The sequence below is a fragment of the Ascaphus truei genome, chromosome 17, assembly GCF_040206685.1.
Source record: "Ascaphus truei isolate aAscTru1 chromosome 17, aAscTru1.hap1, whole genome shotgun sequence".
NCBI classification, from domain to species: Eukaryota; Metazoa; Chordata; class Amphibia; order Anura; family Ascaphidae; genus Ascaphus; species Ascaphus truei.
The window spans coordinates 33,904,700-33,920,277 of record NC_134499.1 but is presented as its reverse complement, the minus strand read 5'-3'; the positions used below and the strand labels follow the sequence as shown (position 1 = coordinate 33,920,277).

General features: G+C 42.7%; 1 protein-coding gene across 10 annotated transcripts in view; it reads left to right on the top strand.

The window, feature by feature from the left end:
* The window catches only part of ATXN7 (ataxin 7), an 89,795-nt gene that overhangs the window by 53,592 nt on the left and 20,625 nt on the right, over positions 1-15,578 (top strand). For 8 of the 10 annotated variants that reach the window (XR_012788624.1, XM_075574728.1, XM_075574726.1 and 5 more), the window contains 3 exons: positions 8,994-9,234; positions 12,177-12,439; positions 14,175-14,257. Coding sequence is in view for 9 of the 10 variants with exons in the window: in XM_075574728.1 (XP_075430843.1) it covers positions 8,994-9,234; positions 12,177-12,439; positions 14,175-14,257 (587 nt within the window). In the remaining variant the exon portion in view is untranslated. Of the gene's footprint in view, positions 1-3,921; positions 3,944-4,027; positions 4,134-8,993; positions 9,235-12,176; positions 12,440-14,174; positions 14,258-15,578 lie in introns of those variants that run through there. The other 2 variants (XM_075574731.1, XM_075574732.1) reach the window with 2 other exon arrangements.

Here is a 15,578-nt window from a genome sequence, read left to right as displayed (position 1 = left end):
GCTGCTATTCAGCAGGCAGTGAAGCAGCTTTTCCACGTTTGGGAACCCCCATTATTTGAATGGAGCTCTAATCCTATTGAGCTGAGTTGGCCAACTCCAGTCCTCAAGGGCCACCAACAGGTCAGGTTTTCAGGATATCCCTGCTTCAGCACAGGTGGCTCAACCGAGCCACTGATTGAGTCACCTGTACTGAAGCAGGATATCCTTAAAACCTGACCTGTTGGTGGCTCTTGAGGACTGGAGATGCCCATCTTGCTATAGAGAAGCATATTACTGTGTTTAGGGGCCCCGAAAGAACGATGCCAGATTCTTCCTTAAATAGGTTGCGTTTGTTAAAGAGATCACATTTTGCTCTTTCCGAACCTGTTTTTATTTTTTTAAATCCGATACTTCATTCAGGAGATGTAAGTGTTTGAATTATTAAGTGTCCGGGAGGTTAAAATGGAGTTCACCCAGAGTCCATTGCAGTCTAAAGGTTACCTCCGACTATAGAGATTAAGAAAATGAAGAATTTGAAAACTAGACAACGTGATGTGGCCTAAACAACTCGTATAAAATGAACAGGAGCCATTTTCACCATTGAAACTCTCTTGTAAGTTACGCCAACGTCAATATATTTGGTACAGATGTTATAAAGGCCTGAAAAATGTTGAAATATAATCATTTTTAGATCTTGAGGCAGTGGCCCTTCTAAATGTTTTCTGATCTGGCCCCTTTTGAAGAAATAGTTAGCGTCGTGTTGTGTTGTGTTATGCTGTATTATGCTGTGTTATGCTGTGTTATGTTGGGTTGCAGCAACTTTGCTGCTCTGGAAATTTTCTAATTGGCCGCCAGGCATCTGTGACGAACGCGCGCGCACGTCTTGTAGTGTGCTGTGTGAGCGGGGCCTTATGTATTGAATTTCCTGCTGCTTCGTAGTAAAACACACATACACACACACACAGTATTCTCGCTCCCCTTTCTCTTCCTTGATGGAAACATGGCAACTTTCTCTGGTCAGTGGGTTAGCCAGTATGGTTACAACTAAGTGCTGGTGTTGACAGGGCTTGACTTGCGTCTTGGCTGTTGCCTCAGACTGTTGGACCACTGCTGGTCTCTTCAGGACAACTGGTCAGTAGCTTTTTGTCAGTTACCACACGGACTATAGCGGTCGGCTTCCAACTTTATCATATCGAAATTGTAAAGTTCCATGGATATAAGGTCAAACAGACCCTTTATTTAGAAAATTCAGACACGGGTAAGTGTTCGTTTGTGAATTATTTCTCTAAGGTGTGATGTTTCCATGACGACCAAAGGCTTTGGGGTATTTTCCAAGCTTTAAATGATCTATACTGTACCATGATGAAAATGATCAACTGACACTTTGGTTTCTTTTGTGCGTTCACTTATGGAAAGTGATTACAATGCCTGTATCTGACAAAAATGGGTTTCATAGGTCCAGGTGAAGGGGGGTCAAGGGGGAGGGGCGGGGCGACTGCCATGTTTCCACGGGTGAGAAATGCGTAAAATGTGTAAATATTTAGGTATCCGTTTATTTATGTAGGGGTATATTGTACGGCCATGCGTGTGTGCAATGGGTTTACTCTTTAGATCGTCAATCTATGCTCTGATTTATTTATTTATTAACAAACTATTATTTGTTAACATAGGATTGAATCACGGTTATATTTTCTGCTGTTGCGTTATGGTAGGAATATCCGTCATTTGGTCACCTCCATTATTAAATCCCATGGAAATCTGTGATCTTCTGCGTTACCAGCGGGAGCAATGAAGTCTGCGTCTGTGGCAATATGTTCAGAATAAATAGTAAAAAAAAAAACAATGAGCGCAACGAGGAGACATATAATTATAAAAAGAATCTTTTATATGAAAAGTACTGATTAAAGACTCGCATCTAGGATGACGTGTATGGGCGAGGGGAACACATCCTCATGCTCTGGGAGGCAGAATTGGTTAAGATCCAGTACCGAAGATGCTTGTAACTGGGGGGAGCCTTCCACGCGTCTGCCGCCCCAAAGGCCCAGCTCCGAAAGGAACATACGAATGTGGGTGCCAGCAGTACAACGTCACAATGTGTCGCTGGCGGTGGGAGACCCCCAGTAACAAACCATCTTTATTCCCGGATCTTTACCAACTCTGCCTCCCAGTGCATGAGGACGTGTTCCCCTCGCCCGTACACGTCATTCTAGATGCGAGTCTTTTATTACTACTTTTCATATAAAGATTATTTTTATGCTTGCGCGTCTCCTCGCTGCGCTCCTTTCTTGCTGTTTTTCTGTTCATGTTTTCCCCGGGGATCTCGGGAGGATACGGAGCAGCAGGGAAACCTTTTACATGCAGAGGTCTGAACGCCAGCGCGTGTTATTCGAATAAGTAATAGTGTACATGCCCCGCTTCTCCCCTAAGCGTTATCGTCTCTGTGTGTGGCGCTGTATACTAGATCTGTAGACGCCCTTTAAGTTGCGGATAACCAGTAGGCAGAAATGTAAAGCAGCAGTCTGATCTACATCACGGGGTGCTTCACTCCACTCCTCAAACCCCCCACTCCCCCCAACGGGTCAGGTTTTCAGGATATCCCAGCATCAGCACATGTGTCTCAATCAGAGGCATTGTCCAAGACTGAGCTGTCTGATTGAGCCACCTGTGCTGAAGCTGGGATATCCCGAGAACCTGACCTGTTGGGAGGGGCTTGAAGGCTGGAGTTGAGCTCCGCTGATGTACATAATGATTTTGCTTTGAGTATTGCCCACCCTGAGGAAGGGAGTGGGGGGGGGGAGTTTCTTAGAGAAGAGAGGGGGGGGGGGGTGACTCTGCTTGGTAGGAACCTCGTTCCTGTTGTCTCACTTGGTCTTAACATATATGTATTCTTTTGTCATACAATATTCGTGTCTTCCCTCCCACTGTGCTGCGGTAAATGTTTCTGCCGTACACACCAATAATAACACTTTGCCAGCGTACGAGGAGGTTCCGCCAACAGTCTTCTCACAGAACAGATAATGCGCTTATAATAAGCCTCCCACAGCATCTGCTTGCCCGAGAAACTTTAAAGATTTAACAAAATGTAATTAAAATTAGTCCATTTCACATGATATATTCTTTATGAATGAATACTTTAATTTTTCTGACTTGCCTTCACGCAAGAATTATAATATAAACTATACTTGTTTTTTTTTTTTTTACCAGAAATGTAATAATTGTAACATTTTATTCTTGGCGATTTACAGCTTCTTATGTTTATGGCCACAAGGAATTCTGTTATTGTTATTTATTAACCGAGGTAGAAATCTTATCCCTGGAGAAGTCCTTAAAACTGGTTGGGGACCAAAACGAAATACTGCGCGCAAGACTTTTTCACTTCCAGTGATACAATAATAATTGTTTGTTTCTGTACTCGGCTAATTTTCAATTATTGTAGGATTCATGCCATTTTTAGTGTTGCCCGTTGTGTCTGTGACAAATTTAATTTTCAACCATCTAACTGTAAAACTAGACCGTATGTCTGAAGCGTTTAAACTGGCTGGTATTAAATGACATGAGATAGTTAACCCCCCCCCCCTTCTTTTTACTGTAGAAATGTTGTTATAAAGTAGCACAACTTTCTCTTTCATACTCTCTCTTCCCCCATTTATTAGCACTGAAGAACCCCTACAGGTCGAGGTAAATAATAATAAACCGTGTCCCTATCCCCCCCCCCCCCCATACGACACACACACGCGCAGACTGGCAGCTGCCTCGGAGAGGACCGCGGCTCCACTTGTGACTGTATTAGATAAAAATGAAACCACACCCCCCTTGTTTTCGTTTCATTTCATTTTGTTTTTAATCTGCCAGGACCTGCGTGACTCGATTTTTTTTTGCACTTTACAATCGTAGCAAATGTTACATAAGCCCAAACACGGAGCCTGCCGGGAGTGGGTGGACAGACCCCAAACCGTGATGCAAGGTCTTATTTGTCAGGAGCACCAGTGCGCAATGAAGCACGACTAAAGGATGTGAATGGGAGTTAGTAGGAAGGCTTTGTAGCACAGGGCTGAGTGGCTCGGGGGGGGGGGGGGTGCTTTTTGTGTAACGCGAGCGTTTTGCACAGGCTGGAATTGGCTGTGAGCCCAGTCCCTGCATGGAGTTTGCAGAAGGTGGGTACGGCTCTGAACTAACACAACACAGAGCTGGAATAGAAGAGAAACCCCCCAGGGGAAAAAAAGGGATGTCTATATTTCTCCCCCCCCCTCCCTCTTTATGATGTAAATCTAGATATGTATATTATTTCTTTCCTTTAAGTGGCCTTTTAACGGTGTGAAAGTCGTACGTCCAGAGCAGAGTTGATCAAAGTGGATAATCTGGCAAACGAGAGGGATTAAGCGCACGCAGGCGGGCGACATGAGCCGTTCTGAAATGTCGTTTCGAGTGGCTTGGCCAAAGTTCAAAAGCAGATGGGAGTTGGTTTGCTATTAACTCGCGCAGTAACCGCTGGGGATATAAGACTGGGTAGGGGGCCTGTTTGTGTTCGGAAGCATTGGGCAAAGGAGCACACTTGTTTACACTAATAATCACTAACGTACAACGGAGGCCAAAGTGCTTTGGGATCTTTCAGTTGTTTTACACGTGTGATTTAATAGCGCATGCACATTTAACCCATTCAATGCTGAAGGTGCCTAGAAGGGGTTCGCTTATCAACCCATAGCTATTTGTTTTAATTCAGGTTTTGTTTGTTTTTCTCGTTAGACATATTTAGTCTGGCTATGCATCTGCATAGACGGAAGTATTAAATGAACATAAACTTGGTGCATAATTAATAACCCCCCAGGATTTCATGTCACGCGTGGCTATTTAGTGTATGAGGTACAGAATATCCATAGGCTAAGTGCATTGTATTACAAGCCCCTGTAACAAAATATTTTTGTTCTAATTGCACAGATTTCGGAAAATGTACACGTCGCACTGCATAGCAGTGCTGAGTATTCCCAGGTTCCTGTCAAGTAGCTGTAACACTGATCACATCATCTAGGATTTGTCTTAAATTGCCGGCCTGTAATGACACCTTGCAGCCGTGGAACATCGCTGCATTTATTGCGATGCACCAATATGTATTTTCCCTACTTGTGTTTAATGAATATAACAAACTAAAGAAGCCTTAAAGTCTAGTGTGACCCGCTATATAGTTTTTTGTTGCACTGCGGTTCCTTTGCACACGTATTCTGATATCTATGTTGATGTGAATGCTGGAACTAATAATGAACTAGTTTTGTGATGGCTGCTGTGTTTCAAACACAAATCTGTGTCCTTTGTCTTCACACAATGCCTCCTTTCTGAAAAGACACTTGTTTATATAAGGGAACGGACGTGTGTTCACAGAAATAGCTGTAAAATGTATAGTCTCGCTGATTTGCCACTTGTGTGTAAGCAGTGAGAATGTGTTGCGGTGCGGGGAGACTTTAACTACTTATTTTAGAAGTCGAATGCTATATTTTCTATTGTAAACTTCAGAGCATCTGGGTTGACCTTACTTGCCAGTCTAACAATTGTTTTTACAATTTAAAGCCGCAAAACATGTGAAATCTTATGGAGTTTAAAAAAAAAAAATAATCGGTTCTGTAATATTAGATAATAGTGAGGTTTTTTTTTTTTTTTTTAAATTATAATTTTTATTCAACTTTTAATGCCATTTTTTATGAGTTTTAAAGCATCCTTTGATTTCTTTAGCAGGATTTAGCCCACCTCCCCAGCAGTGCAAGATCTTTGCAGCACTTTCCTGTTTGTGATCATTTGTTGCCAATGTTCCCAGCAGTTTGAGCTGCAAACTGTAGCAATAGATAATGTTACTTTAGTAATATAAGGATAGCTTGTAGCTGCTGAGTTACACTGACTGAAGGATTGATTGAAACTGAAAGGCGGCCATTATGTAAGGCACACAGTTAGAATTTTGACAGATTTTATAGCAGGAGCACCAAACGCTTGCCAGCTTAGGTAAGAATGTAGAATTATACATTGTCACAGGCTTTACATATAAAAATAAGAAGGGAGGGGGCATCTAGTATTGCTGCTTTTAAAATGTGTTTAAAAGCGTTGAAAATGTTAAGCGAGGCGTCGCAATACAAATATCACAAAGTATACGGCACTGTACACAGTACAGACGTTGGATGCCGATCAGCACAGGGAGAATGTGGTGGCATTTATAAAGTTGCAGTGATTTTAGCTTTTACAAAGGCACGTCCGCATCCATTTAAAGGAAACCCCGAAGGATAAAATAGTTCTGCAAATTAGAAAACTATTGGTGGATTTAACAATCGTGTGTAAAAAAACAAGAAACCTGGCTTCAGAAAATGGGATGCCATCTTTACCTGCTTCACCGCCAAATCGGTGAACTATTGATGTACGATTATATTAGCGGGCACTTTTTAAACATGTGATTCACTGATTTGTAACCTCCCCTAGGCATGATCTCCTAATTAAAATAAGGGAAGTATTTCTTGTATAGTTAATAAGCCCATGTGTTCTGTACTCAAAGGCTTAGCATCGGGCCGCCTTTTCTGAACCACACGGTGATGAAAGTTCACAATATCTGTTTGGCAGTTTGTGTAATTTCCTCTTATTCTTTTTGCTGAATATTTTCTGTGATAGTTTGCCAACTGTACTCGCTCTATTCTATTTTTTTTTTTTAAGCTTGAAAAAGGAAATGGCAACATTCTCACGCTTCTTCCCCCGCCCCCGGGTGTGTGTGTGTACAAGGCTGTAAAAATCTACCCCGGGACGAGTGTGAAGAAGCCGCCTCCTCTTGATTGGACGCCGCACCGCATCATAGAATCGCGAAACTGCAGGCTGTCGCTCGCCGACAAAGGCGGATGACTGGCACGCTGCCCCCAAACAGCCTGCAGTTCTGCGCCTTTAAATCGTGTGATCATGAGAAAAGGAGACTCTGTGTGGGTATGGAGGGTGGGGGGGTCTTGGGGGGCATATAGGGGGTTCTGTGTGGGAATGAAAGGGGGGTCTGTGGGTATAAAGGGGGGGCGCATTGTGAAAATTAAGGGGGTGACTTTTGACCTGGACAGGTGAATGTCAGTGATATTTTTCAGTGTGTGTGTGTCTTAAAAAACATAACTGTGTGTAACCGTGTGCTAATTAATGCGTGGCATTGAAGAGGTTTAACGTTTTATTGCAATGTGATGACCTCACTTTGGACCTGTCATGGTTTATAGATGAACTCTTAACCGTATTAAAAAAGCATCACTGAACTAACAGGCTTTAAATAGCCCGATAGCACAGCTAGGAAGGGATTCTTGTCATTGCTATAAAAAGACATTTAGTAATACCCTGCCCACGTCCTGCCAGGAGGTGTAACCTTTTATTCCAACGTCATTTAATATTTCTATTGAGAGCGATATGCAGCAGGAGTAATGTCATGGCTGAATAGAATGTTTTATTGAATGGAAGTGAAAGGGGCAGAATAAGTGTGTTTTCACAGGGCTCACTACAAGGGATCGCTGTTTCATGCGTTTAAACATGTTAAATATGTATGCAGCGCCCCCCCCCCCTTCCCTCCCCTCCGCTCCCTGCAACATCAATATCTGTTGGTGTTTTGCGTAACGGTGTATCCAGTGAATTAGCCGTCTTTATTACACCATGGGATGGACATTAAGGGATGTATTAAATGCAGATGAACGTTGTGTTATCCGCTATATAAAGAGGATATTTTTATAAGTGTCTAGTGTTTTCCTCATCGACTTGTTTGTTTAATATTTTAGCAGCGGTTTTGCCCCTCTCACGGGTTTGCCCCTCTCACATCTGGGAAAGGGGCAGTGATTGAAACGCAATGGACCTTGTTCAGTCAGCGCCGATAGTGCCAATCACAGGAAATCTGCCATTCAAGTCTGTGTCAGTTTTCCTGTCATCGCGCCACGATCGGCAGCATTGCAGTGTAATGAGTCCGGCCCTTAACGCAGCTGTTCGAACTGATAACATTTTTTTTTCTCTCCATTTAATTCTGTTACTTTTAAGGGATCTCCTCCAGCCCTTTGCAAATCTGATGCTTCATTCCAGGAGATCTAAGCAAACTAATAAGTGCCTGGGAGGTTAAAATGAACCTCTCTCCCGAGCTTATTACAATCGATTCGGTTATCGGAAGCTAGATCAGGAGCGGCCAACTCCAGTACTCAAGGGTCACCAACAGGTCAGGTTTTCAGGATATCCCTTCTTCAGCACAGGTGGATGTCTTCAACTGCACCACTTGTGCTGAAGCAGGGATATACTGAACATCTGACCTGTTGGTGACCCTTGAGGACTGGAGTTGACCGCCCCTGAGCTAGAGTTTAAGAAAATCATGGTTTTAACCCCCTTTTTTTAAAAAAAATTCAATTTGATATTTTTTAATTAGCAGGTTATGCTCGGGGCAAAATACTAACATTATATGAGCTAAATCTTCATATTTCTGGTGGGGATTGCTGCATTAAAGTGTTAAATAATTATTTTAAGCAGTGTGTGTGTGTGTGTGTGTGTGTGTGTGTGTGTGTGTGTGTGTGTGTGTGTGTGTGTGTGTGTGTGTTACACACAGGCTTTGACGCCACACACCGCAGATGACTGAGCTTGGCAGGGCGAGAGAACATCATCTTGACAGAGGAGGGCGGGCCTAGTGATAAAAACACGGGCTTTAAATAACAAAAACCTGATACGCAATTAGCTTAGGGAAGTCTTTTATCCTCTTGTGCCCTAAAATAGAATTGAAACTCTTCTGTGCTGAGCAGTCATTATACGTGTAAACGTTGTGTACAGTGCGGGTGATTCTCTTGGCACTATGTAAACAATAATAAATAAATGGTCTGTAAGTATGGCTGTGCATCTCGTAGTCCTTACAAAATGTAGCAAAAAGCTTTCAATGAATGGACGATTTCCCTATCTGTTTTAAAGAATATAATGATTTATTTTCTCCCGTCTGTTTATTTTTCTGGTTGTTACCCGAGGGGCACCGTTTCCTAACTTGACGTGTTTTGTTCATATTCTAGAAAGAAGACACGGTTCCTCCAGCAAACCTCCCCCCACACCTCCATCCTCCTCGGCCTACTCCATCTTCTCCTCCCTGCCTTCCAAGAGCAAAGCGAGCGGGAGCAGTACGCGCACGTCTGGCGGAAACAGTGCCTCGTCCAACTCCAAGCTGATGAAATCTCCCAAAGAGAAGCTGCAGACAAGCGGAAACTACAGGTCGATGCACCCCATGCAGCACAGTAAAAACCCCCACGATAAAATGTAAGCCTCACCGGAGTAACCGGCACGGTTTTCCACTGGCAATGGACTCTTTAATGAGGATAGCAAGCGCTCTGCTCCAGAATCCAAATCCTCTTGGTGTTAACGTGCAGAAGTTATTCGTTGATACGTTTGTTCGTGCCAAACTGCTTGTGCTCCATTTTGAAGAGCATGCAATTTGGTAATTGGATGTACAGGTGCGCCGACGAGTATTCTAAAACGTGCCTTAAACCTGCCTTGGAAAATCTGGGGCTATCACCAACAAGACCCAGGTACATGCTGCAAACATTTCAGTGACATTTCTGCAGAGACTAATGGCCCATCGGATTAACACGGCAGGGGTCCCTGGCAGTCCCATTCAGTTTGAATGGGACTGCCAGGGTCCCCTGCTGTTAATCCGATGGGCCATAAGTCTGTCTGCAGAAATGTCACTGAAATGTTGCAGCATGTACCCAGCATGTACTTGGGTCTTGTTGGTTATTGCCCCAGATTTGTTTTAGAATACTCGTCGGCGCTACAGTATGGAGCAATATAAGGGATACGGGAGGAGTTATTTGGTGTAGAAATAATGGTGTGTATAAATGATGATGTTTTTTATAATGTCCTTTGGTAGGAGAAATCACGGTACTGTCACCGTCTGTCACGGTACTGTCACCGTCTGTCACGGTACTGTCACCGTCTGTCACGGTACTGCAGTACAGGCATACCCCAGTTTAAGGACACTCACTTTAAGTACACTCGCGAGTAAGGACATATCGCCCAATAGGCAAACGGCAGCTCACGCATGCGCATGTCAGCACGTTCTGAACAGCAATACCGGCTCCCTACCTGTACCAAAGCTTTACGCAAGCGGGGAGACTATAGAGCTTGTTACACATGCATTATTTATATCAGTTATGCACGTATATGACGATTGCAGTACAGAACATGCATCAATAAGTGGGGAAAAGGTAGTGCTTCACTTTAAGTACATTTTCGCTTTACATACATGCTCCGGTCCCATTGCGTACGTTAATGCGGGGTATGCCTGTATACGTTGCCACGGGTGCACAACAGGATCTGTATCAAACATGAATCACAAAAGTGTGGGCACTACTGGGGTCTTGTAACATAGGAAAAATATCAATTTATTGCATAAAAGGATCAACGTTTCGGTCCATTGTTGGACCCATGTCACACTTGTGATTCAATTATGTTCCTTGTCATTATGTTTCTCCGTCATAGAACTGGTTTAAACTGTGTCTAATGTAGAAATTGGTGTCAAATATTTGAATATTGCTAATCCAATGTCTTACTTTTGGCACGGACACTATAAAATGGTACAAATTAGTGAGTTGGTGATGCTCTCTGTGGTGACGTAGTCACCTTGAACCATACACTCTACAATGCCCTTAGTTGTAGGATTCAAAGAGGCAGATTCATCGAGGGCCACAGGGGGTTAGTGCAGCCGATCCAGCATGAACTCCCATTCAAGTTAACGCGCACCGGTGCTGGATGGATCTGGGCCAAAGTGGGATCTTGCTGGGATTCCGGTTGGCACGGTGCCGGCCTGGTTTACATCTGCAGTTCATGTTCAGGATCTCTGCCTGAAAATTAACTTTGCCATATAAAGCCGTTTGTGTTCATTTCATATCATTTGTTTCTTGATTCTCAAACAAAGAAGATGTAGATATGTTTCTGAGATGAAGACCGCTGCTCTGTGCCGTGGGCTGGTAGCATGTTACACTATGAACTCCGGAGGGGCTATTTTCAGATGGAAATCCCCATTGAAGGCCAGGGAGATTTTTGTCCGCAAACAGCCCAAACGGACACTTCAATATAGAATTGCCCCTAAGTGCAAGATTGCAGAGTACGCTCTGATAAAGGACACCACTTTGAGTCCCAGTGAAGTGTTTTTGTTTTTTAAATACTAGCCTTTCATTTTACTCACATCTGATGTAGCCATCTATTAGACATTAACTTGGCCACGGGTCTAGTGCTGGGAGCTGGTGTGGGGCACATGGGTTGTGTGTTCATGTTTGTGTATATATATATTACACACATATATAATACTATATTTATATTGCCACCACTTACTGCAATTTAACATCTGATTTAATGTCCCAAAACGGAGTATTCACATGAAACATTTAAGTCAAAGGTCTCAAAAACAAGCGTGGGACACGCAGAAGTAAATATCAAAGAACTCTAATAGTTTGGGGCCTCCTCTTCTAAAGATTATAAGCTGTTGGATCTGAATAGCTTTATGATGCAGCATATTTATTTTTGGCTTTGGGGGCGTTGCATGTGAATTTCTTCTTTGCAGCTTTGCTAATATGACACTACAATAAAACTGAGCCGTTTTATTAATTAACCTCCTGTAGTTCCTGTAGAACTGCAGTGAAAATTGCACATGTGATGGCTTCACTTGGCTGTTAGACATGTAAACCGTGCCCTGTGGCTTAGATGAGGCACTTCTAGCTGATTAACCTCAAGAGAGAAGAGATCGGGCGCCAACTAAAACTCATTGCCCTACAACCGAAGCTCCGTGATCAAATGGTTGGCTTGGCATTTCAGATTGTGTTTGCAAGGAGAGAAAACAAATGGCCTTGCCTAATTTATTTCTGAGTAATTAACACTTTAAACAAGCCATTTTCTGCTGCCTACAGTACAGTGAGATTTTTTCCCTTCTCCTAAACTCGGCATGTATATTTTTGCATTCTGAGGGTATAAAGTAATTCTCATAGGAAATGTAGGTTTTTGCTGATTAATATGCATATTTATATTTCAAGGGATAATGTGTTCATAGTAGTTTGAAATTCTCAAGAACCGAGATTTGTAGCTGTTGTACCATTTACTGCAATAAGTAGTGATGTAATTGTCTATCCTGATTTGGATGTGTTTCTTGTGATAAAATCATTATTGCCGCTGTTATTAAATAACCGGCCTCTTTCTCTCATCGCCAGAATGATACCATCTGTTAAAGTGGAAAAGATGCATTCAAATCCAAAGATAGATGGGGTGTTATTCAAATCCGCTGCTGGTTCAACCTGTTCTTCTACTGTGAGTTCCTCAATAAAGACTGGCCTTAATTGTCCCTCAATACCAAAGCCACCCTTGCCTTCCCCTGGACAGATACCAAATGGTAAAGGTATTCTCTCGACGCCTCCATTTTTGGAAAAGAAAACTGACGATACAAACAGGAAATTTTTACACAAGAGATTGTCAGGTATTTATATTTTATTTACGTATATAGGCTATTGACCTCTTCTACGATTCTGCCTTTGTTGGGGAGTATTTTCACAATTCTGAGAGGGTGGCATGGACTCCATACTCCGAATTGTAAGTGAGTGTTGGCTTTCCAGGAGGAATTCCAGGCTGTGCTATACGGTAAGCTTAAGCTTATAGGGGTCCATGTTAAAATGGATAAGTAGTAAAGAGTGACTCACTGTGCTCCTTTGCATGTCATTACCCAGAATCCCTGGCTGCAGTGGAAGCACTGTTTGCTAAGCGATGATGGGGAACGACAGATCTGTGTTAGTCATGCAAATGTACCACTAGTGGTATTTTTATTTGCATTCCAGGAGGGGAATCCACGAATTGTCAGAATCCCAAGAGAGGGATGCCCTGAGATAAGGGCAGTCTGTGAGAGAGGTTTTAGGTGGGAGAGGGCTTTAGATACAAATGGGGTAGAGAGAAGACATCCTCGAGTGGAACGCAAGAGTCGGGATGGTGCATAGCGAGAAATTAAGGCTGAGATGTAAGGAGGGGCAGAAGAGTGTAAAGTTTTAAAAGTGAGGAGGAGAATTGAGTGTGAGATGCGGGATTTGATAGGAAGCCAGGAAAGGGATTTCATGAGGGGAGATGCTGAGACAGATTTAGGAAAGAGTAGAGTGATTCTGGCAGCAGAGTTTAGGATAGATTGTAGGGGAGACAGGTGAGAGGCAGGAAGGCCGGACAGCAGGAGGTTACAGTAATTGAGACGGGAGAGAATGAGGGCTTGAATCAGAGTTTTAGCAGTCGAGCAGCAGAGGAAAGGGCGTATCTTTGTAATATTGCAGAGGAAAAAGCGACGGTTTTAGATACATTTTGAATGTGAGAGAGGAGTCGAGTGTGACCCCTAGGCAGCGTGCCTGGGCTACTGGGTGAATGATAGTACTTCCAACAGTAATGTGAAAGGAGGTAGTAGGACCAGGTATGGGAAGAAGTATGAGGAGCTCTGTTTTTGCCATGTTAAGTTTCAGTCGGTGGAGGGCCATCCAGGATGATATTGCAGAGAGACATTCAGAATCTTTGGTCTGTATAGCAGGTTAAAGGTCAGGGGTGTAATGCGTGCTTTCCCATCGGTGCTACCTAATTGTAGCGTATGTAGAAATCGCCCATTAGGGCTGTTGTGTGTGTGTGTGTGTGTGTGTGTGTGTGTGTGTGTGTGTGTGTGTGTGTGTGTGTTTGTTTTTAAAATAAATCCTGAAATATTAAAAAAATTATGTTGTACATATACATACACGCACACACAATACATACACACTTATATACTTACCTTTTCAGCGGCAGTAGTGGCGCTATTTCTTTCTTTTTTTCTTCTTCCCCCCTATCGGCCGGTTCTACTCTCCTTGCCGTGCGCACGCGCGACGCCATTATAGAAAGGCTGACTGACGTCAGCCAATAAAATTCCGCGCGCCCGGCACTATAGAACGGGCCTTAGGGTCACTATTTGATAACCAAGTCCTGATACACATGACCATAAAACCGCTCCCTAACTGTAGTGTAGCTATAGTTTCCCATACATTCAATGTAAAGACAGTAACCTGTTTTATTACCGAATAGATTCCTACTTATAGTACAAGTACTGTATATTGGAAAGGCTTGTCGGTAATCTATAGTAATTTGATACTGTTTCTAAATGACAGTGTCACTTTTTGCCTCCAGTATTCACTGATTTGTTGTTTAAACACATTCTACAGATCGAGAGTTTGATCCTGATATACACTGTGGTGTTGTCGATGTAGAAACCAAGAAGCCGTGCACTCGATCGTTGACATGCAAGGTAAGTGGATATGTTATATGAGGGTGTTCATGTTAAGAAGTAACCAAAACCTCTGCACGAGATCAGCCAGCTGGGAAAGTATATATGTCCATGGGGATTCTGCACAAACACGTATAGATAAGTAGTCCTGTTTTGGGCCGTTTTCCTTTTTTATATCACAAGCTGAATTGTTTAATCTATTTTTTATTTTTTCCTATGTTTGCATGGTTTTCCTGTACAGTGTTTTATTTTTTTTAATTTAAGTTAACGGTGCCGGTACCCGACCTCTTAACTTTCTCCTTCTCCTGCTCCTCGTCTGTTGCGTTGTTACGGCAATGCGTTGTGACAAGAAGATGCCGCCAGAGATGAGGAGCAGGAGGAGACGGTAAGAGCAAAAGGTGATGGTACACCGTACCGGCACGTACATCACAAAAAAAGCTATATATATATTTTTTATCTTTTAATTTTGTTTCCACTCAAAGTTGTCATTCACACGAAGCGCTCTGGATTTGTAGATGCTGTAAGTAAAGCGTAAGTTTGGAATTGTGGTTATTTAAAAAAAAATTTTTTTTTAACCCTTTAGACGTAGCTGCTACGTTATGGGGTCCAGCACTCCAGGGGCCTTATGATATAGTAGCGACATCATTACGTTCAGGGGAATTCCTCCCCTGCCGTTCTGTCATAGGGGACGGAGCAGTCACCTGCTTGCGAGTGCCAGCAGGCAATTCTGCGACCCGTATGGGCACTCAAATGGTTAAAGTAGCGTGACGTGCCATCACATTTATTCCTGCTTTTGAAAGACCACCATACTAGTCGTAAAAAAGGACACAATCTGCAAAGCGCTGGTTTTATTTAAGGCCGGGGAGGGGGGAACACCATGGGCTTGTTCATCTTCTCAAATGTATTGCAAAATTCTGCAAACATCTTTTGCCAAAGTACTCAGGGTAATGTTACATCTCACTTTGGAACTACAAGGCTATGCACCTTTGTTTGTTTTTTTTGCCACCTAAGTTAACATTCCCCAAAAAATGAGTGAGTACTTCAGTATTAGGTGTTACATTATGTATTTGGATTCACAATTGTTGTAATGAAACAAGCTTTCGAGAGTTCTCTCTTTCTCAGGTCAAGCAAAATTTAGATTGTTGCCTGACCTGCGGAAGAGAGAGAACTCGTGAATGATTGTCTTATAATATCAGTTGTTAGTGCAAATAAAAAAGGTGTTACCTAATACTGAAGTACTCCTTTACTCTGCACGATCTGGATTAAAGCTGCAGTTCAGTCTTTTTTTTTTTTTTTTTTTTAATTTATTTTTTTACTTTAATAGCTTCATGTGGGCAATCTC